This window comes from Watersipora subatra, chromosome 1, assembly GCF_963576615.1.
Source record: "Watersipora subatra chromosome 1, tzWatSuba1.1, whole genome shotgun sequence".
Taxonomy (NCBI): domain Eukaryota; kingdom Metazoa; phylum Bryozoa; class Gymnolaemata; order Cheilostomatida; family Watersiporidae; genus Watersipora; species Watersipora subatra.
In genome coordinates, this window is record NC_088708.1 from 17,016,961 (window position 1) to 17,039,437 (window position 22,477).

The window sequence follows — 22,477 nt, forward strand, 5'->3', positions numbered from 1 at the left end:
CTCCCACACCTAAGGTGTGTGCTCCCACCCCTAAGGTGTGTGCTCCCACCCCTAAGGTGTGTGCTCCCACCCCTAAGGTGTGTGCTCCCACCCCTAAGATGTGTGCTCCCACACCTAAGGTGTGTGCTCTCACACCTAAGGTGTGTGCTCCCATCCCTAAGGTGTGTGCTCCCACCGCTAAGGTGTGTGCTCCCACCCCTAAGGTGTGTGCTCGCGTTGTTCACGGAGGTACAAGAATAAATCGTGAAGACGAGGAAAGTGTATGTTTTTGTCGCAAAAAATCTAAGTCAAATTGTTTTATAAATAGTCACAGCCTATCAGGGAGCTAAAATAATGAAAAATTGTGCCGTTTTGTACTGGACTGCATTTTTTTGTACAAGAAACGATTAAAAATTTATAAATTAATAACAGCTTTTGTTCTGAGGTATCATTTGAAACACTTTTTATCAGTTTTCAATTATCGAGAGAATGACCTTCTAATATTGTGATATTGTTTTCATACATTTGGAATATGTCTGTTTTTCATTGTTTCAAGCCTTTTTTGTTTCATTCAAAACAAGGAGGTGAGAGATTGCCCGGTCAGTCGCAGGTGGTTCGATGATAAAAATGAATAGAGAACCGCTGCTCTACTGTTAATGACCTTCCCTATTTCTATCATAATCTTCTAACATTCTCCTTTCACAACTCTATGATAATCTTCCTTCCAGTTATACAACCTCACAACGGTAACTCGCTTCTCTCTGTATGCAGCAGAACACACTCACCTCACATGCTCGGAGCTGCAGAAGTTTTCTCTCCCTGTCTGTATCTTCAGCTACCTCTGACCCGGCCACTGCCTTTCTGTGAAGACCTGCTGCCTCAGCAGTTCTCATCCTCTCCTTTTCAACTTTGTGACTGCAACAGACAGTCGAAATACTCACTGACAAACCATAAACTTCTTTCTTGAAAAATTTTAAATTTTAACTAGCAGCAGACAACTCCAAGATGTTGGAAGACTCATCAGCAGTCGTCTCGCATGCCTAAGCTTTCGAGCTCATATTCTATTTTGCAAGGTGTTGCTCATCAATTTTAGCTTTGAACAATAGCACCCGATCCTGAACTCACACAGATGTTGACAACAACAGACCAAAACTGTTTGTTCGTAAAACATCGAAGTCGTAGGCGAAATTGCGAATAACCCATTTCTGACAAGTAGTGAAATGTGAGCAAATTCAAGTCTAAAATTCTGGTTAAAGATTCAAGAATGTGTAAACTTGGTTCAAGTAAGCTATGCTGCCTCCCAACTGGATTCATCCTATTTATAGCAAATTTACACTTTTAACGATTTTCCTTTATGACGCCGCATCAAAATACAGCATAATGCCAGTTCAACTGATATAAGTTAACTCGGATAGATATCAAAAAGGAAAAAGAACGGACAGGAAATGAGTTATCAATTAGGAACACTTTATAAAGCGATCCATTTTTGCTTCATCTACTATTTTTCGATCTTATGAATAAAAGACAAACATCATCCTTAACCTCTAGAGTATATCACTGATTGACAATCAGTGATATACTGTAGAGGTTAAGGATGATGTTGGAACCTATAAATGGAACCTACAATCACTGATTGTAGGTTCCATTTATGACTTCATATTTTTATATACCATCATCTGTTTGACTATTATCTGCAGGAGTATAGATAAGGTATGACCTATAAATAGATACAACCATAACAATAATGAAACTAGCCTCCAATAAATCCATGGTGAAGCTACATTTGACACTTCACTGGAGAGAGTGATAAAAAGCTCAACTGAAATTACCAGATTGCTTAATAAACTTGTAAGCTTTGTCAAGTTATTGTTTAACACACACTCATTTACACACATATTTAAAAGATACAATAATTTACCACTAGTTCATGAAACCGCATAACCAAGAGTCAAAATTCTCATTGATTCCACATGTTCAAGAAAGAATACGAGATACTTGAAAGAGGGCAGCATTATCATCAGACAGTGACTTCTAAACTCACAATTTACTTTCCAAATCCTTGTGCGCCTTGTCATACGAGCTTTTATAGTCTGAGTGAGTTTCACGAGGATTGTTCTTTGAAAACATTTCCAAAGAAAGCATGACTGATTTCTTTAGATTCGCAATCTGAAATAAAATTGGCAACACTGACATTACATTCTCTCTTTCATAGATATGCCAAATACTAATATTCATAGATATGCCAAATACTAATATTCATAGATACGCTAAATACTAATATTCATAGACACGCTAAATACTAATATTCATAGATATGCCAAATACTAATATTCATAGATATGCTAAATACTAATATTCATAGATATGCCAAATACTAATATTCATAGATATGCTAAATACTAATATTCATAGACACGCTAAATACTAATATTCATAGATATGCTAAATACTAACATTCATCTAGTAAAGGTTAAAAATGATAAACACCTGTCAAGCTTACATCACTCATGGCCTTTATTTTAAAACTACTGACTGTACTATTCCGCTATGTTTATGATAATTTATCTGGTAAAACAGCAGATAACATCATTTTAGTATAAGTGAATGAGACCAAACGCCTTTTAATCAATAATGCTTTTACAGCGCATCATTGAGTTCCAGGTTCTTCGTATAAGACACTTTGTATACACTATCTAGAATCTTCTACTCGATTCTATTTTCATATAATCTATATACGTATATATAAATCTTAAAGTTTGTGTCTGTTGTTCGTCCGTCATTCATCTGTCCAGCTACGGCGATAAAGTTCTAGCAACGAAAAATCACCTCCATACTGATTTGGATCTCGCGGCATTCATATCCCGAGTCTACTGACAAGCGCTCGTAACCACGAGGCTAAGCCGTTCTTATCACCCCATTGCTCTCATCATATACTGTATATTCTTTGTGCGATTGCACATACCAAATGTGTACTTTTTATTATTAATTAATACAGTGTGCTCACGGGTTATGATGCCCCTGTTATAAGATTTATTTTGCCTTACCATATGGAACACAATGTTTTTTCATCCTAGCCTTGTGGGCGAAAGAGATATGATGCTCGCTATCTCAATTCAGCATTATTCATTATAAGTTATAGTAAAACCGAATTCAAAAACAGATAAGTGATAAAATTTTAGCCAGTGACAAAGTTAATGTTTAGTTTAGTAAAATACATACTAAAACTTAGCTTTAAGGATGCGTTTAGTAAGCTAAATTCATTTAAGTTAAATTCAATGTTTATGTTATACGTCTGTCTCGAAAGTGAAAGCTCCCCACGGTATGTTCTGTAGTGCGAAGTACATTGTAACACTACATTTTCTTGTAGAGCATAACCATTAAATACACTAAATTTACCGTAGGTAACTATAGTTACTAAGGTTAACATATTGTTTTTCTTATTAATTTTTACTATGTACAGTGCGTATATGGAATTGTGATGATTTTTATCAGGGGGTGCTTGCATTAGATGATTGCTATGAGTTTTTATACCACTCTATAACCACTCTATACAATATTTTTGACTTATGATGCCAACACTGAAACGAATTAAATTCATATAACTGTATACCAAATAATTCTTCATTGTAATCATAGCACAACAGACTATATTTAGCCATTACTTGCTAATTATTTCACATTTACATTTAAACACCTTTACAGTTGTTTTTATTTTTTCTCTTAATTAATTTCAACAAAACAAAATTTTCATGATATGAAATTTAAAAGTTACAGTTGTTTGACAAAGTTTAAAAACATTTACAGTCGTTTTATTTATTTTTTCTCTTAATTTATTTGAACAGCACAAAACACTTTTCTCATGATATGAAGTTAGAATGGTAACTGTTGATATATGTTGAATAAAAATAAATTTTCTGTGCGCATACTTTTTTATTACCCGAGCAATGCCGGGCATTCAGTAGTAGTTTAATATTGACGAGCTGTATTGTTCAAACTGAATGGTGAACAAGAGTGTGGAAAATAAATAATTAGAAAATTCTTCAGAATTATGACGCTAAAATGTTTGAATGCAGAAATTTTGCTGTTGCTTTACTGAGGTGAATGCTGCAAGAAAGGTAGTATTGCCATGGAACAGTCAACATCAATACAATTATTTTCTTGGATGATTTATAGATCTCAGTAAATTTAAAAGTCATCATACCTATTTTACGCCAATGCTTTTTGATTTATATTTATTTTATCAAGAAATAAATACTTTGTAACTATCAAACCAATCTGTGTTAATGAAGTCTTCAACTATGTTGCTATAAGAGTTTTGATAAGGTTCGACATCATGATATTTTGAAGCTGTCTTAAAGGAGAGGAGTAGAGGAAGTGGTTGACAGATGTTAAGTAAAATATTAATGACAGCATGAACAGCCTAGGCAGATATATTAAAATACTAAACCCACCAGAGTCTTCGTTAAAGCGGAGACATCTTTCGTTACAACAGCAAATTTGATGAAGGCTTCAGCTAAAAGAATTCACATGGATGTGATAGTCAAGAATTGATGAATGAATGCAAATTATCAACAAACAAGATTAATTCTCTTTTTAATAGTAAAGGCACTATTTATTACGTAAGCTATGACAATGCGCACGAACAAAGATTTGGTAACATAGTAAAACCTAGCCTGTCTTGACAAACTGTTGTTTTTGCGGAGTTGTTCCCTCGTTGAGCGGGCGAGCAACACAACAGCTTGTCACAAGATGTACTGCACCTGATGCATCAGCTGCACTGAAAGGGAGTTGTTCACTTCCATCTATGCGGCTTGGCTGCGATGTTATGGCGGTCGCTCCATTGGTAATCATAATGGATTTTGCGCAAAACTTTATGTAGAAAAAATAAGATTACAACGTTTAACCCATAGATATATAAACCTAGATTGGCCAATAGGGAAAAAGCCTGTCAGACTTAAATAGCATGACGTAACGTCATTGTATTGTACCTCACGCTTGACTGCACTATCGTTAACAATGGAGATAATGAGGAGAATTTGACAAAATCACATTTATTTTCACATAAAAACCTTCTTGTATACATAATCCAGTAAACTAAAGCAATTCTGTGATAATATATGATAACCACCATAGATTAAAAGTTAAATGCTATTAATTAATTTAATTAAAAGCTATGAAATGTTGCACACAAATCATGAGCTATCAGGGCTTTATTTGCCACCCTCTCCTATCCCCATTCTCTCTTTTCCCCTTCTCCAAAGAAGAAGTGAGAAGGGGAAAAGAGAGAAGGGGAAAAGAGAGGGGGGGCAAATAGCCCGCCCACCCGAAGAGCCAGACCCTGGCTAGGTAAAAGACTAATATCATGTTGAACTAAACATGACTAAATATGATGAGCCTGTGAAGTTTTGATCTGATCAGGGAAATGGAATCAATGGCTTTTTTAGCTAGAGCTGGAAGGAGACCAAGGAATGCAGGGTCGGACCAGACTCAGGGTCAGCAATGAGGGCCAAGATCGGGTCGGACCGGGTCAGCACGGGCGATTTTCTATTCATTTAAGGTTAAGAGATAGTTCTATTACAGCCTAATGTTGTGACATCAACAAACTAAGATAAAAGAAACCATTATTACACCAATCATTATATTTTGTGGCTTGGTTTATAGATGCAATCTACAATTTATGGCTAGACATTAGTGGATCAATGCTATTCAATGGGTGATAGATTAATGGCATGATTTGGCTAGTGTTTTAATTACAGATTTTATTTTCAACTGCTATTATAATCAACAAGAGATTAGTTAAGAAATACTTTACAAATATAGAAATAGATAACCCAGCATAGTGGAAAGCAAAAATCCATCACTTCCCTAAAACTTCTGGTATTAGTGAAAGAAACTAAAAATAAAATAAATTTGCTGGATTGAAGGTTCTTAGACGCGCTTTTAAGTTCCTCAGGATGCCCTCGTTGTAAATGCCTCAATGGTATTGAGATGGACCCTTCTTTGTAGCTTAAAGGTTGACTTGCAACAAAATTCACATTACAGTTATTTGGTATCAAAAGATTCACCATGTCTTACTCTGTTGTGTTGTAGGTGCCAAATACGTGGAAATGTGATTACAAGCATTTAAAAGCTCAAAAACGAAAAGCCGTCGTAGATTGGAATCTGTTTATTTCTCTGACGTAGTCATTACAATTTGGTTATCGTCTTGTCACGTGATATTCTCACGTGAACTGGAAAGCCAATAAAAAGCTAAATATAAAACTTATCGTAGCACTAGTTTATGACAAACACTTCGGGTTTTACCGAATACCCCGTATCAAATATAGACGCTCGCTACTTTACAGTTTTGTTTCGGCATTATTCAACCGTCAAGTCATAATCTGATCACGTGACCCAATACTTCGCAAATAATTTTTGCAGCACTTTTCGATTATCACAGGTGGCCAACAAGCTCGTCATGATTATCAGACAATGATATGTACTCCTTCGAGCTAAGGTTAAAAAGTTTAACGATTTTTTACGGTAAGTTATAAGATATCAGTGCTAAAAGTGACAGCATTACAATGGCGATAAAACAGACGCGTAAGAACAATAGACATAGTTCTATTAAATGCGTGAAGTATATTTGTGAAAAGATTTCGACGAATGAGGTTGCATGAAAGTGTAAGCAGAAACCATCCTGTAACAACTGCGTCCCATTTGAGCCGTTTTGGAAAGCGAATCCAAACTACCGCGGTCTCGTGTGGCTGCGATTAACTGTTCGTTTTTGAGCTTTTAAGAGCTTGTAATCACATTTTCACATATTTTGCGCCAACAACACAACAGAGTAAGACATGGTGAATCTTTTGATACCAAATAATTGTAATGTGAATTTTATTGCAAGTCAACCTTTAAACAATAGCATTGTGTTGAACCTCAGCAACTTCTTCATGGTGACGATTAGTGCTAGCCTGGGAAAGTTTTTCACCAATCCAGCACTACTGAGCAACACTCTCGTCGCTTTCTCACTGTGGTTGCAAACCTCAATCACCACAGGCAAAGACAAAGTCAAGCCACCATGATTCTTAACTGTGATTAGGGAATTCTTTGCTTGGTTTACATCATAGTTGGTAACATCCACAATGCTAGTGATACAATCATTACATTTCAGCTTTGGTGACCTAGCCAGCTACATAGCCAGCTGTAAAATAATCATTCTGTCTCATTTTTGACTTAAGACATACTTGCATACTCATCATATTTAGTCATGTTTAGTTCAGCATGATATTAGTCTATTTACCTAGCCAGGGTCTGGCTCTTTGAGTGGGTGGGCTATTTGCCCCCCCCCTCTCCTTTCTCCCTTCTCTCTTTTCCCCTTCTCACTTCTTCTTTGGAGAAGGGGAAAAGAGAGAATGGGGATAGGAGAGGGTGGCAAATAAAGCCCTGATGGCTCATGATTTGTTCGCAACAATCCATAGCTTTTATAGTTTTAATATAAGGTGGTTATCAGATATTATCACAGAATTGCTTTAGTTTACTGGATTATGTATCCAAAAAGGTTTTTATGTGAAAATAAATGTGATTTTGTCAAATTCTCCTCATTAGCTAGCTCCATTGTTAATAACAGTGCAGTCAAGCGTGAGGTACAATACAATGACGTTACGTCATGCTATTTAAGTCTGACAAGGCAACCGATGGGAATAGGCATTATTGGCCAATCTAGGTTTATATATCTATGGTTTAACCAAAGATCAGTCTTTGTTGTAAACGTTAGTAGAATTTAAGAATAAAATAAATTGAAAATAAAATCCATAATAACAAATAAAACTGACTGATACAAAAATAGAAATGAAACTGACTGAGCGCACAAATAACGCCATGTTTAGTCGCTGTTGTTGCCTGAGTTCTCAAGTTCTACTAAAGTTTACCACAGAGACTGGTCGCTGGTTAAACGTTGTTATCTTATTTTTTCTACATAAATTTTTGCGCAAAATTCGTTATGATTACCAATGGAGCGACCAACATAACATCGCAACCTAGCCGCATAGACGGAAGAGAACAACTCCCTATAAGTGCAGCTGATGCATAAGGTGCAGTACGTCTTGTGACAAGCTGTTGTGTTGCTCACCCGCTCGACGGAGGAACAACTCCGCAAAAACAACAGTTTGTCAAAACAGGCTAAGTAAAACCACGCTACACAAAATTAAAAGAATTAGGTTCTACCGAGACTTGAACTCGGATCGCAGGATTCAGAGTCCTGAGTGCTAACCATTACACCATAGAACCACCGATGCATGCACTAGCTTAACTAAACAACGTATTAGATGATAACACAACAGCGCTGTAAGCCCCGCCCACTATATGTTGAGCGTTATTGCCTTCATCCACATACACGTTTTGTTACAATTTAAATAGTTGACAGAGTTAGAAGGAAAATACATTTTAATAACAATTGTCCTGATCCTGTGAGCTCACCTAGTTCAGGAACATCTGCTTCATATTGCATAGAATAGTAGCCTAGTTTCTCTAAACTCTCTGCGAATATCTTCTCATTTTCTAAATGTGCTGCAATGAAGATAGTCAAGTCAGCAGTTATTCAACCGATTCAAAAGCCTGCTTCACATTGACCACCTTGCCCATGCAAATGTGACTGAAATGCTCATTTTCATTGGCAAAAAAGATACGCGATATGAACAGAAATGATTAGCCAGGTCAAAATTTTTCATTCCTGCTGACCAATGAAAACCGCTACAGCTTGTAGGCCTAAGTGTAGTCTTTGTAGTCTTTACAAAGTCATGAAAATATCTTGCAGAACTTACAATACTGCAGGATAAATAACTGAGTTTCCCAACAGCGATAGCATAGCGATGACACACCTCCCTATGGAGCTGCAATGTTATCATGGAAACAGCTGTGTCATTCACAATAGTCTTCACTCAGTGAGTCAGTGTGGCTGCTTGGAAGCAAAACACCCGTATGATGCACCATCGTTGCGTCATGGAAAAAGCCTTAGCGATCAACGGCATCACACTTGTGCGTGCGCATAGGTTAAGATACAGCCATGATATTAAGACATCGTCGCATAATCATCGCTCTACTATAGCGTCGTATGAAGACACGATCTCCTTGTTGGCCCTGCTGCTTCAGCACTGGCGCACCCAGGCGTCGCTACACTTTATCTCTGTATGGAAACTTAGTAAATACAGTCAAACATGGATAACTCGCCCACGGATAGTTCGAACACATGGTTAATTCGAACGGTTTCTTTGGTCCGTTCCATGTCCGTTCCATGTTGGTCCGTTCTAATGATAAATTGCTATAGATAACTCGAACTCAACACTGTTAACTCGAACTGTTTTTTGACCAACGGCTACCGAAACGGTTGTTATCGCTTTAGAAAATCACTTTATTCCAAGCCCTAGAGGTAAACCTCAACTTTTCGTAATTCATAAGCGTCGTTATGACTACCATCGGCAAAATATTTTTGTCAACGACTTCTCTAAAGGTTTGGTGAAATTTGATTTATACCAAACACCCGCTTAACGATCGCCCTTCGGAAGCAAGGAAAGTGGTATTCGTTAAGAGCAACACTCTGAGACAGTTCAATTAGAAGTTTTACGAGGTTTTACGGTACATTGTATATCACTCTATCACTCACGCTTTTTGAATGGATACTTATTGAACGTACATGTATTCTGTGTTGAGGTCAAACGATGAATAGTTTTCCGACGTTGATTCCGTGTTGATTGAATCAACGTCGGAATGTTGAATGTTTAAAACGTCTTAAAAATTGTTGTAATTAAACGTATACGTTGTCTTAGCTAAAAAAAACTATTCATCGTTTGACCTAAACACAGAATACGTGTGTACATTCAATAAGTATCCATTCAAAAAGCGTGAGTGATATACAATGTACCGTAAAACCTCATAAAACTTCTAATTGAACTGCCTCGGAGTGTTGCTCTTAACGAATCCCAAGTAAAGTGAGGTAATCTTTGCATAAACTTCAAGAAAAATCGGCAAAATTGATCGTGGGTAAACGCTCAAAAGAAAAGGATGTCTTTTCTTTTGAGCATTTCAACAACGATCAAGTTTTGCCAATGTCAATCTAAAAAACGTCCTGGCAATAACGTCACCTCAAACAACAAACCAATCTCAAGTGATAGAAAAATCTCTATACTTTTTGATAAAAACGTTTTAAACTTTACATTAGAAACATTTAATTTGAAACAAGCCATTTGTGCTTTTGATTTATATTATAGTTTGTATATGTACATGTATCTACTAATAAATAAGTAAATACATGGACTTGTGACAGTGCTCTGATAACTTGAACGCTCTGATAATTCGAACACTTTCGCTCGGTCCCGTGAAGTTCGAGTTATCCATGTTTGACTGTATGTGAAATATATCGGTTTAACAGTTTGCTGAATTTCATACAGATATTTGAAAGTTTCTAGTGAATTTCTAAAACTGTGACCATCACATGGAAACTTTGAAGAGCTTAGTTCGGTTGTTGCAAGGAAGCCGAACCAACATCATCCCTGATCATGCCATTAATTAAAAAAATTGTACGTAGTCGTGAGCCACCATTATATTTTAAACATATGGTTTTAGCAAACAATTCTTATGATAAGGACTGGCATTGCGGGTAGATCCGTCGTAGCGTGTCTTCTGTTGTCATAACATAGCGTGATTATTCGTTTCTGTTTCTTTTGATTAAAAGAAACGAATCTTTTGATAAAGATTATGAATGAAAATAACACATGAGCAACTACAAAACTGCCTTATAGACTAAGGAGCTGTAACATGCATCATATATTTTTATTCACATGGTGGAAGCCACTAGTAGTACAACCTAGTAGTATGCTGTGCAAGATGGCTGATGAGCTCTATGAGAGTTCCCAAAAAACTTTTTTATATCGGACACTTAGTGGATTCACCCCTATTGGTCTATATAACCATGGTAGGCTATGTATCTATTGAACCCTACAAAGGCTCTATCATGGACAATTCAATTCTCAGATATTCTCAAGAGGCAAACTTGTGTCCAGAGAACTGTGGAAAGAAGTTCCAGAGGAGATGGTGATTTCTTTCATCAAATGAAACTTATGTAAAAAATTCACAGTAAAAGAAGATTATCACCAGCAATACTTATTGGTCTATATTTATATGTATGGCAATTAGTTTACAGCCTCGCGATCTCGATCTTCGGCATATGTGGAGCAGGGTCGCAACAGATACAGAATACTGAAAAAGTCTGTCGTATTTATACGATTTGCATTCGTATTCGAGTGTCGGTTACAGAATTACACCGATTGGCTTGTATGTCTTATCTTGTGGATTGCTTTAGCGCTAAATTCTGCCGATACACACAATGGAAATTAAGAGAAAGTGTCTCCAAAGATTAGCTATTTTTCAACAAATTAATAAGGATTTTTAACAAACAAAAATCTAGCTCAAGAGTTGAGCAATTTTAATATAATTATAGAGCACAGCAGCTGCTTCCGATCGATATTTTGCAAATATAGCAGATCTTTCTAGCAATTTTTTGCGACTTGATAAAACCTAGTAATTGGTGAGACTAAAAAAATATTGAAACCCGAAATTGGTAACATTACAAGTTGCTGCCAATCGATTAAGTTTTTGATCCGTCAGTTGGCTTTAAACCAATCTAGCTCTAGTTGAAAAGGGGTACAATTAGAAACTATTAAAAACTGTGGCCAGAGAGATCTTTGTAAATAGTTAATCAACATTTATGAGCTAAAACAATGGATGGCTTCCAGTATAACAGATGCATTTGAAAGTGCTAAAATGGTTTTAATAGATTCAAATAATTAGCATGCCAGTCGTACAGCATTGAAAGTGACAGGTAGAAACAACTCCAAGTTTAAGGATCTGCAGAAACCTCAATGATTGCCCCTCACATGCCACCATTTGACCATACAGTTTAAACATATGGCAGAGAATGAGTACCGAGTCCGAAAGTATCCTAAGAAGAGATGTTTTTTGATGAGGCCTCTAACTTTTCAAATCGTGATTTACATTTTTTTACCTACTATTACAGAAATCCAACAGCTAGCCGTATTCTCGCAGACCTACCAGTTCCAGAATTGAGCATCGCCTTTATAGCTTTTCTCAATTTGGTTACACCGCTTCGGTCTGCATCTATAACCTGCAGAAAGATAAGTCATTGTCAATAATTCCCTCTAACAGCTATGCATAGTCATGAGAAGAGCGCAAATGCACTGGCCAAATATGAAATGGTTCCGTTTAACAGGGCATCCATGCGAGTAGAACAGAGAAGCAACAGCGGTGACTCATAGCTGTATAATCACACAATAATGATATTGTTACAAAAACAATAGATTCATCGCCGTGTATTATTCTCATGTTGTCAACGCTAATCAGGACCTCGGCAGCGCTGGGTCACAGACAACAGTAACAACTAGTTAGTTATGAGCGTAGAAAATAATGCGAAGGTCTCCTTGTTGATTACAGTACTTGCGCCATGACTCTAACCCAAGTGTGTGCCACTTTACACTGATTGATGTTCATGCGGTTGCTCCTCCCTTTGAGGTTAACTAGTTATTGATAAAGAGAAAGCAAAGAAGAAATTTAGTAGTTTTCTAAGTTAGCCAGAAAATTAATCAGTGACTAACATGACTTTGAAGTCCCCTGGTGCCGCAGGATGAACAACAAACCAGCAGTATTTATCCTCATTGAAAAGGCTTTGTGTGATTTGTGTGCAAATTAATTCTCAAATGAGACTGAACCAAACTTGCATATGTACGCTGCGTGTAGAGCAGTTCATCTTGTCAATCAGTACATAGTCGCAGTAATTGAGGTCCCACTAAAGGCGTGGTCACACGAGCACCAAACCGACGTAGGATCGTTTCGGAGGCTGGTTCGTGGCGCATGTCACACGGCATCCGAAGTCACTTCGCTTCCTAGATACCATACGTATAGAGACAGGACACTGTTTCATTGGTAGTTTTTATGTATTTGAGTTAAATATTTCTATTATAAACAAAAAACTTTGAGGAACAATTATAAATTATAATTACACAGCAGATTTATCAGAAAATCGTTCAGCTGCTCAAAAATAAATCACTCGATACAAAGATTTTGCCAACCCTTCCCATCAACATAATTATATTTTTTATTAGCATATGAATGTTTTTCTATGCTGAGTACATAACAAACAAAAACAGTCTTTATCATAGTACTGTAGTTTTACATAAATAAATCAGTCAACGATACTTCATCAGGATGAATATGACACATTACTTAGGCTATATTCTACACAAAAGAAAATCACAACCATTCTCTTACATTTATGCAAAACTTAAGTGCAACATCTTACATTTATGCAGCACAATCACAAGTCCGGGTGAGCCTTGTCGTAAATTGCTTCATGTTGTTTATTTAACGAAATAAAAGTATCGTTCCATTTCTTTTTCAACTTTGCTCACACGCACGTAAGGAGAAATGTGACACGTGCTCGCTAGAATTTTAATCAGCCAATAAGAGCAAGGGTTCGGCCACAAAATTTCGAGCAGGACCGAAATGGTTCGTTTCGGCCAGAAATGTCTTCGGCCAAACTTTTTACAGCTGAAAATGACGTCGTTTTGCGTCATTTAATTAGGTTCGGTGCTCGTGTGACCACCCCTTAAGCGTGTTCTAGTAGCCCTAGCATACGATGATCTGGTTTTGGGACCTCTGCAGAGAATTTCTAAGGTTTATTCGGTTTTATTGATATGCATGTAGTCTAAATCTAAACTTACCAACATAATTCTATATTGTAAATTTTTAAATACATTCTCAGATATTATCATCAAATCGATGGCCTGATTGCTAGATAATTCTAACACTTCCTATCTACCAGGTAAACCATTACTACTATTAAGATCTCGTAAAAGATGAAATAAGTGTATGCATATCTAGAATACACAAGATTTAAATAAATCTTTTCAAATCTCATATAAATGAATCCTTAGAATATACAAAAGGTATATTATGTAACTGCAACAGTAACAGTGAAAGGGATTAGCAATGCACAGAAAACATAAGAAAAAGTTTAACTTCTGCCTAGTTCACTAATAACAATGGTTTTCTTACTTCACTAATATCGTGTCATATTATTTTCTGAATCCATAACCTAACATGATAATCTTACACAACGTCACCCTTCTGCATAATCTATGCATATTTCATGTAATATTTAATAGTAATACATAACTGTTCATAACCTAACAATCTTTTTATGCTGGTATTCCATAATACCAAAAGTAAAAAATGGTGATCTACATTTTGTAAATAAATCCTGTGATATCACCAATTTGTAGCGAAGGAGCCATCTTTAGGTCCAGATTTACACATCTGGCTAAATTAAGGCTTCCTATACATTTGTTTTTGCCTGGCTCTCAGTCAAGTCGAAACAGTTTGGAAGTGTGTATGGGTAAATTGTGAATAAATAAAAATACTAAATGCAACCCTAAAGTTTCACATTAATTTTTTATTATTCTTCCTTACAATCTCTAATTACTAACCCTCCCAACTCCGAGTGCAATGTCTGTCAGTTCAATATACATGTGTAGACTATAGTCAAAGGTTTTAAACATGGCAACTGGATAGTTATTCTCGAAGAACATTGTTATACAGGTATATTAAAAGAACATGCGAGTTCCTTTGATGATATTCGATTGTCCCGAGAACTAGTCTATTGCTAAACAGTTGAAGAATCCTGAGCGATCTGAAGATTGACTGTGACAGGTTATGAAACTGGTGGTAATGAACAAATGTCTGCTTAACCATCTAATATTGCTCCATAAGCTAGACATGTATACTGTTAACATTGTCTTTACTTTTTCCATTACTAGTTGAACGATATTCTTTAAACTTGTAATTAAGATGTATTTTGAGCAGTGATCAACATGCGCAGCCACTGCGCTCAGATTAAAAAATGCACAGAATTTTTATTATTCACACGTACTAGGGAGTCTTTATGTAAGGGTTTTACTCAAAATTAAAAAGACTAGATTGCACATGCTGACTAAAAGTTTGTTTTTTGTATCATCTTTCTTATCCGGTAATGATCTACCAGCCGTAATGTGAACCAATGACAAATCTTTTAAAGAAGCTTGCTTGTTGTCAGTACAATCTTATTTCATTAAGCTCGTAAAAGAAAAACATTAATTTCAGACCCTTCCATATAATGATATTGGCAAACAAAAAACTTAGTGCTGCAGTAGTTCTAGCTCATTGTATCAGCTTGTAACTATGTCAATGTTCGCAATACTTTGAAGTCAGTGTGAAAGGTAAAATATATTAAGTTGCCATGATAGGCAATTTCATATCAGCTTGATCAAATACACAGTAGCCTACACACACGGTGAGTAATTAGTCTACAACTATACCAACTGCAGATATAATTAGTTGCTGCACCTGCAGGTCTCAACTGTTTATATTGTAATTAAGAGATGGACAAGCTATCACCTTGACATTAAAACTGAGATAATAATAGGAAGACAGAAAGCTGGAGTACTATCAGCAGCCAGTGAAGGGGACACCACGAGCTGAGTTGTGAAAGAGATGGCCTTAATTTAAACGTTTACAAATAATTATGATTTCAATCATTCAAATGTTTGGAAATTTAGAGGATTTTGGGGTTACCATGATATTTTGTGATTAGACTTCATTTGTAAAAATCATGTTTTTTATTTGAGTTCGTTTACAGATTTTATTTGCGGTGTAATAAAAAAAGTACCACACGCTAAGTTCTTCTTGAACATGATTTCAGTAGCATCCAGAAGTGAACTATACTAGGAACCATAGCATGGATAAACTAATTTCTGAGACAAAGGCTAACTGCTTAGTTTACAGCGCTAATCAAATATTCAACAACTGTAGTTTCATGTAAAAGACTCAAATTATTCTCAAGTTTCATATAACTCTACTAGGAGGAGCAACATCAGTATGTAACAACTAGCAACAAGGCGGTTATTCAATAGGGTTCTGCTTACTTTTCATTCATATGTACTAATGTTAAGAGCAAAGCATTGCTATAATAAAAAGATCAGTATAATGTACATACCGTACCTCAAAAAGAATATAAACATATATAAATATGGTACAACGCTTACAAAATCCCCTTTGCAGTGCAAGTTATATTAAAATATTATATATTGGATCTCCACAGCTGTAAAACTTATATATATACACAACGTTTGTATATGGAAAAATAAACACTGCGAACACTTAACAATAACTTATATATATGAAACTCTAAATGATGCTAAGAGGCAGTTTGGAAATTTTCAAACTGTTGATGGAGAATAAGACCATGTTATCGTGCTATAACATAACTTAAAGAAAAAAAGTTTTTAAAATTACATACCTATTTACTATGTGCATTGACCATTATAAATATATTTATTCATTCACAGACGATTAAAAACATTGTAATAATTCAGCGTTTATCTTAGAAAGTGTGAATTAATAACTCTCGGTAGAACATAATTTCTTTTCTATCAATATTTTGTCTTTGACGACCTCAAATTTTGTATAACAGATTAACTTAAACGCTAATTGGCGATAGTCTAACTTTTGAAGTAGACATAAACGAAACCAATAAAAAAACAGAAGTACCAAAAATGCACTTGCTGAAGAAATTTGGTCTTAAAAATAAAATCACTGGCACGAACTCACTATACTTTTGTAGACCATCTTTGAAATATTCTTTCACAATATAAAACAATTTCCAAAAAAGAAGCATTAATAAAAGAGAAACAATAAATAGGGCCTTAATCTAGGCAAAGTGTTTTGCTAATGACTGCTGAATTACAATGATATTAACTCCCAAACTGACTAACTCTTTTTGAATGCAAAAACTTGATTTGAAGCTCGGGATTTGTGCGATTGTAGTCTTTATACTCCCACTGCTCTTCATTTCATAATTCTCTTAATGGCCAAATACATACTAACTAAGAAAATGATTCCTAGTTCAATCGAGCACATCATTCTATATTTAGAACATCACAAATTATTATACATTTGTGTGGTTGTCATCAAAATACTGCACGCTAAATGATAAAACATTGATTACTAACGTTTTTACACGACCATCGACGTCTTTGTTGACAACTGGATATTATCACACAAATTGATTTCAGCAGCAAAGTATTCTAGTGGTAAATGTAGCCTGATTGATCGTTTTGTTACTATCACATATATCATAAGCAAGCATAATGATGATAATACTAGCCAAATGGTAGCCTAATAGTATGAAAAGTACACTCCTATTAAAACTTAAGCATTATGTCATTAGCTAAAATATTGCTGAAAGTAAACAAAATAATTATTAACTTCACCAAATATATACATTAAATTTAAGGCCACAGATATTAACCTACCTGCTCCAAATTGCCAACCAAATCTTTGAGCTCGTGTCTCTTGGACGTAAACTCCGATGTGGTTGGAGATTTCAAATCGTCCCAAGACTCTGCAATAAATCCACTGATGTTGTTCATACTGAACAAACGTTCTTTTATTATAAGAAGTGTGCAAGAGACCTATATATGGCTATATTGGCGCAATCCATGAGCGCGCATAATATTATATTTTTGCTTAACTTCTATCGCATCAAAATCCAAATCGGAAACATGTTAGAAAGGATTGAAGTGAAGTAGCTAAAAAGCTCCTGTTCTCTTTCAGAAAAGTTAGTTAATCGCAACATCGACCTATATATTGCGTTTCCGGGAGATTCGCTATTGACATCTGTGCAGGCACTGTATTGTATACCGGAAAATACAGAATAAATTGGAAAATTGTGACAGGCACGCGATGGATTATAAGTTAATGGTGTGACTGGCATTTATTCATTTACGATTACTCAAAAATCATGGCGGGTCGATATGAAATCGGACCTGATACTCCTGTAAGTAGTTACACAATTTTTACTTTTTCTGTGAGTGAAGAAACAATTAGTTTATGTGAATTGAATGGTTATATTAGTGAAACAGTTATAGTTGGTTTTAGCACATCTGCTAGTGCTGTTCAATGTTGTAATTACCCTTATAATTTTAGTAACATTGTGAGGAGACTTAAATTTCACAAGTTCTACAACATAGAATGCTTCTTATAAGTTTATATTTTTGCCCTGAGATGAGTTTTGATGACACGACTTCACAAAATTAATGAACACTTGATTTACTGAACTATATAGTTTATTCTTCGATATCATCATAACTAATCGATTGATTGCAAATATTTTGTATTTTCGGCACAGTTGCCTATAGGTCGAATCCCATGATTGTTCGTTAAATAGACAATGCTCACGCCTAAAGGAAAGAATTTTGCTTGACAGCGATTTTGAATTATTATTCTTTCAAATAATTTTGCATGTCAAAGATTTCGAATCACCCGGATGGTTAATGTCGACGTTTTCAAATTAAGCCAAGGAGATTTTTGAAGGAAATAATGTTACTCCAAAAGTAATTTGTAGCAGCTTCATCAATAATCTCATTGTTTATCATGAACGAAATTTGTAAAGTTGGTTCATTCAACAAATTAAGAAAAAAGACTAACAAGTAACTAGGTGTTGGTGAAACTGTAGGTGTTAAAGTGACTGTAGCTGTTGAAAAGATTACTTATTAAGTCCCGTTTCGTGCTGCTAGTTGTTTTGTTCGTATACTGGCTGTTTTAGCAAAGATTTGGGACAAGGCTGATATTAACTATTTTGTTCTAGCATTAAGCGCTAACATAGGCCTACAGTTTTTTGTAGGGAAAGGTCTCACTAGCCCTTTTTAGACATATCGTTTACTGCTTGTTCAGTTTTAATGAATTCTGTGGGATGTTAAGGAATAATTGCCTATTAAATTTAGTGTCTTGCATTTATCAATCTTACTTACTTATCATTGTTATGGAAGAGCTCGCATGCTAATAAGGTATGGTGTTATCATGGTCATAATTATTGATGTTAGCGACTACTAGTGGTTTTAACGCATTTTTATTGATATTTTTTAGCTTGCAGATGACCTGATAGTATTTGTTGATATTGACAAGGCGGAAAATCTTGCCAAGAAGGACACATTTGGCTTGAGGTAAAATATCATAACTTTTAATTCGTTGCTGCAATAATATCTAGATTTCCTAAAGAGTTGCAAACAATGTACATGTAATAAAAACAAACTTCATATATGTGTTGATTGATTCATGCAGCTATACTTATATGCATCACACTTGTATACGCTACTAAACGATGTCACTTTGGGCCGATGTAATGGTTTACCTCAGAGTTTCTCATGTGCTACTGGTTGACACTAAAATAAGGAACTGTTCCTTAGCATAATAAGTAGACCATGACATATAGCATAGACATCAATCATGTCTGGGGTTCCTAGTTAGTCCTAGAACACCAAACCTTTTGTTCTACGAGATGTAATGATAGAGAAAAACTTCTTTCACATGTTTGATTAATAAATTTGTGTACAGCATCATCGCGTGTATCATTTGTCATGATCAATTCTGTGCTGCAAAGACTAATGCGAGCAGCTTGGCCATAGGAATTTCCCGCTCAGCCATCAAAGACAAATAAAGGTGTAATTTAGTCTTGCCATATTGATATACATATTTACCTGATTCATCATTTCAATAATAAATTTATTATGGTTTTGCCAGGCTTAGACCTGCATTTGATTATTCTTGTTTTTATAATAGCCATAATCTAGAAATTTTAGCTTTTTCATTGGTAAACATTGTTGTCAAGGTCGAAACCAGACCTTATTGAAATTGCATGTGTGTTATAAGTGTTAACAAAACACTCGAGATGGAATAAAAACTAGTAATTTTAGTCGTATTAGTGTATCAGTGCCCAAAGAGAACATACTAATAATAACTATATAATTTGTAAAGTTGTAAAACTAGACATGGGTTCATTTTGATGCTTAAGAACATCTTTATAACCCATTTATTCAGTGGCTAGTGTTTCACATGAATTTTGAAGCTTGTATGAATCTTCATTGGTGTTAAGGTAACCTGCTCGTCTATTGGTTTCTATTTGTAGTTCCATACTTTGTAATACCTCAATGTCACCTCAATATCACAGAAGTCGCGACTTACAACCAATTAACTATGCGAATGTTTTTAAAAGGCCCATTTGTAATTACCATATATTTAATAGAAATAGAAAAAAATTGTGTTTCGAGCTTAAAACAGATGAGCTGTGAAATTATAACGGTTGTAATGTCTCTACTTATTATGAAGATAATCATCTGAGCAGTTTAGCTTTAGTCTCATATATTATTTAATCGCAGGGCGTGTCAAATGTTGTCCGTACAGTCATTTGCTTTAGTTTTACTCTCATTAGCTTTTGTGAAATTACTGCAACTTTTATCGGCTCACCATTGACCTTTAATTAGAAGGATCTACAGGTCAATAGTAAACATGTCATTTAAAAGGTCAATCATCCGGTTTTATTGAATATATTCCGGTTAAAGGTTCATTGACCCAGATGTTTTTATGAAGATTATGTTTCATTAGTGCCCGTTGTACTTGCTACCATTTCCATTCTCTTGAGACGAAATTGTGATTGTGTTAACTTATTGAATTAGGATTGTGATAGAGTGTTTTTAGATTCCCTTTGTGTATCCCTTGGAAATACGCATTATAAGTAACTGCTGTTGACTGAAGGTTTGCTGTAAGCAGTTGCCGAGGCCTGTGTGTACATGTACTTATATACCACGAGTTATTCCCTGTGTTCTGACTGCAATGATAATCGCTCAACATGGTAGTTCCTCTTTTGATTTGAGGACGACTCATTAACGAATCCAATAACAACATTTTTGACATTCTTAAGCACATTCGTTTCATGACAGATCATTAATTAGCATATTCTATGCCCATTAAATGCTAATGTAGATCTCGGCCATTCTTTTTTCAATGCCTTGTTTATTTTTATGGAGGTCTCTATGACTGGATGCTTGCGTACCAGTCTAATTCGTCTACCATTAGAGGAGTTACAATTCAGGCACCATACTTTTAGTTGCATGCTTGTACTCCCCATGTATACCCTATATGTGTGTAGGGAATCTGAGCGCATTATTCATCTGGTTCAACTCGTGTTGCTGATTATATTCAACAGCATTTTAATCATCATTTAAAGACATCGTGATCCAGTGACCAGACTCGCAGTCTTATCACATGGCACAGATCAAGCTACAGACCGTAACTGTTCAAGTTATGCTGCCATCTATGACGTTGAGGAGTTATGTTTACTGATATGAGTGTGATAGCCCAGCAGGGCTTTCACACTCCTGCTTAGTATTAGCACTAATTTAGACCTAGTCAATGACATCAGGCTCAATCACAAGTGGTCAATAACAACAAAATACATGTATGTTGTTATTGACCACCTTATCTTGTTTGCGTTTTGTCATCAGATTACTAAACATCGATAGTGAAAGCTGGTAATCAACTAGTATGATGTTCGAGAGTTACTTCCTACATTTGTGTTCTAGAGGAATGACAGGTGGGCAGTATGTTGTATCATTATATTTTAGTGACCCGTATGTGAAGCTCTCTCTCTACAATGGAGTTGCCCTCGCCGCTGAGTATAAGACAATTACAATTAAAAAGGTAAGTTAATGACTGTGTCTTCCATGCTGTTGTAAATCTGGTAGTCCGCTTTAGGACAGCCCAAGCTCTGTCTTGTGGAGTCTATTCATTTTAATATATAGATTTCTCTAGGATTGGCTTTATTTTTACAGCTTTTAGCGCTAAAAATAAAGAATAGAGTAATTCATGGTTCATAGAGTAATCCATGGTTCATAGAGTAATCCATGTTTCATAGAGTAATCCATGGTTCATAGAGTCATTCATGTTTCATAGAGTAATCCATGGTTCATAGAGTCATTCATGTTTCATAGAGTAATCCATGTTTTAATAGGATGACTAGTAATGTCAAAACGAAGTTGAAACAATCAAAAAAGAAGTAATAGATTATATTGATTCAAACAATCGTTGTCATTATGTATAGCAGTTGAACTTTGAAGCAGATTATTTTTACACTTTTTCTTATCATACAATCTTCTAACCATTCTCCGTATACTATGACTGTAGACGCTGAACCCAGTATGGAATGCTAGAGTATCCGTTAGGGTGAGTATCTTGTGTTTGTGTTACGCAATTGCCTTACTGATTCCTCCATGGAATATTCCCCAGCTATGATGTCAGCTATCCATTACCTCCCGAAAATTTATTTCAGATAGTCATGAATCAAACGCTTATGACCATATATACAAGGAAGCTGGAATGAATCAATACCCCTTTAAACTGTGTTATGGTCCGTGGAGGAATTGGTTTCCAAAGGCATTCGATGTATAGCCTGTTTTATATCTCATATTTTAATACGGTTTTGTATGAATTCATATGCTCTCTAGAGCCACTGAAAGTGCCTGTAACCATCAGTTGTTTAGTGCTGCTCGTGCTTGTAGATACGAAGACCGCACGTACATGTAAG

General features: G+C 35.6%; 1 protein-coding gene and 1 non-coding gene across 2 annotated transcripts in view; both read right to left on the minus strand.

The window, feature by feature from the left end:
- Positions 1-17,585, minus strand: part of LOC137394242 (arf-GAP with SH3 domain, ANK repeat and PH domain-containing protein 2-like) — a 39,647-nt gene extending 22,062 nt beyond the window's left edge. Inside the window, exons 1-6 of the mRNA XM_068080966.1 lie at positions 17,373-17,585; positions 12,061-12,133; positions 8,434-8,523; positions 4,431-4,492; positions 2,021-2,145; positions 765-894 (exon numbers count right to left, since the gene is read on the minus strand). Coding sequence (XP_067937067.1) covers positions 765-894; positions 2,021-2,145; positions 4,431-4,492; positions 8,434-8,523; positions 12,061-12,133; positions 17,373-17,489 — 597 coding nt within the window. The 5' untranslated portion in view covers positions 17,490-17,585. The remainder of the gene's footprint in view (positions 1-764; positions 895-2,020; positions 2,146-4,430; positions 4,493-8,433; positions 8,524-12,060; positions 12,134-17,372) is intronic.
- On the minus strand, positions 8,173-8,244 carry Trnaq-cug (transfer RNA glutamine (anticodon CUG)). The gene has a single exon. It is a non-coding gene; the product is annotated as a tRNA-Gln (tRNA).
- Positions 17,586-22,477: the final 4,892 nt, after the last annotated feature.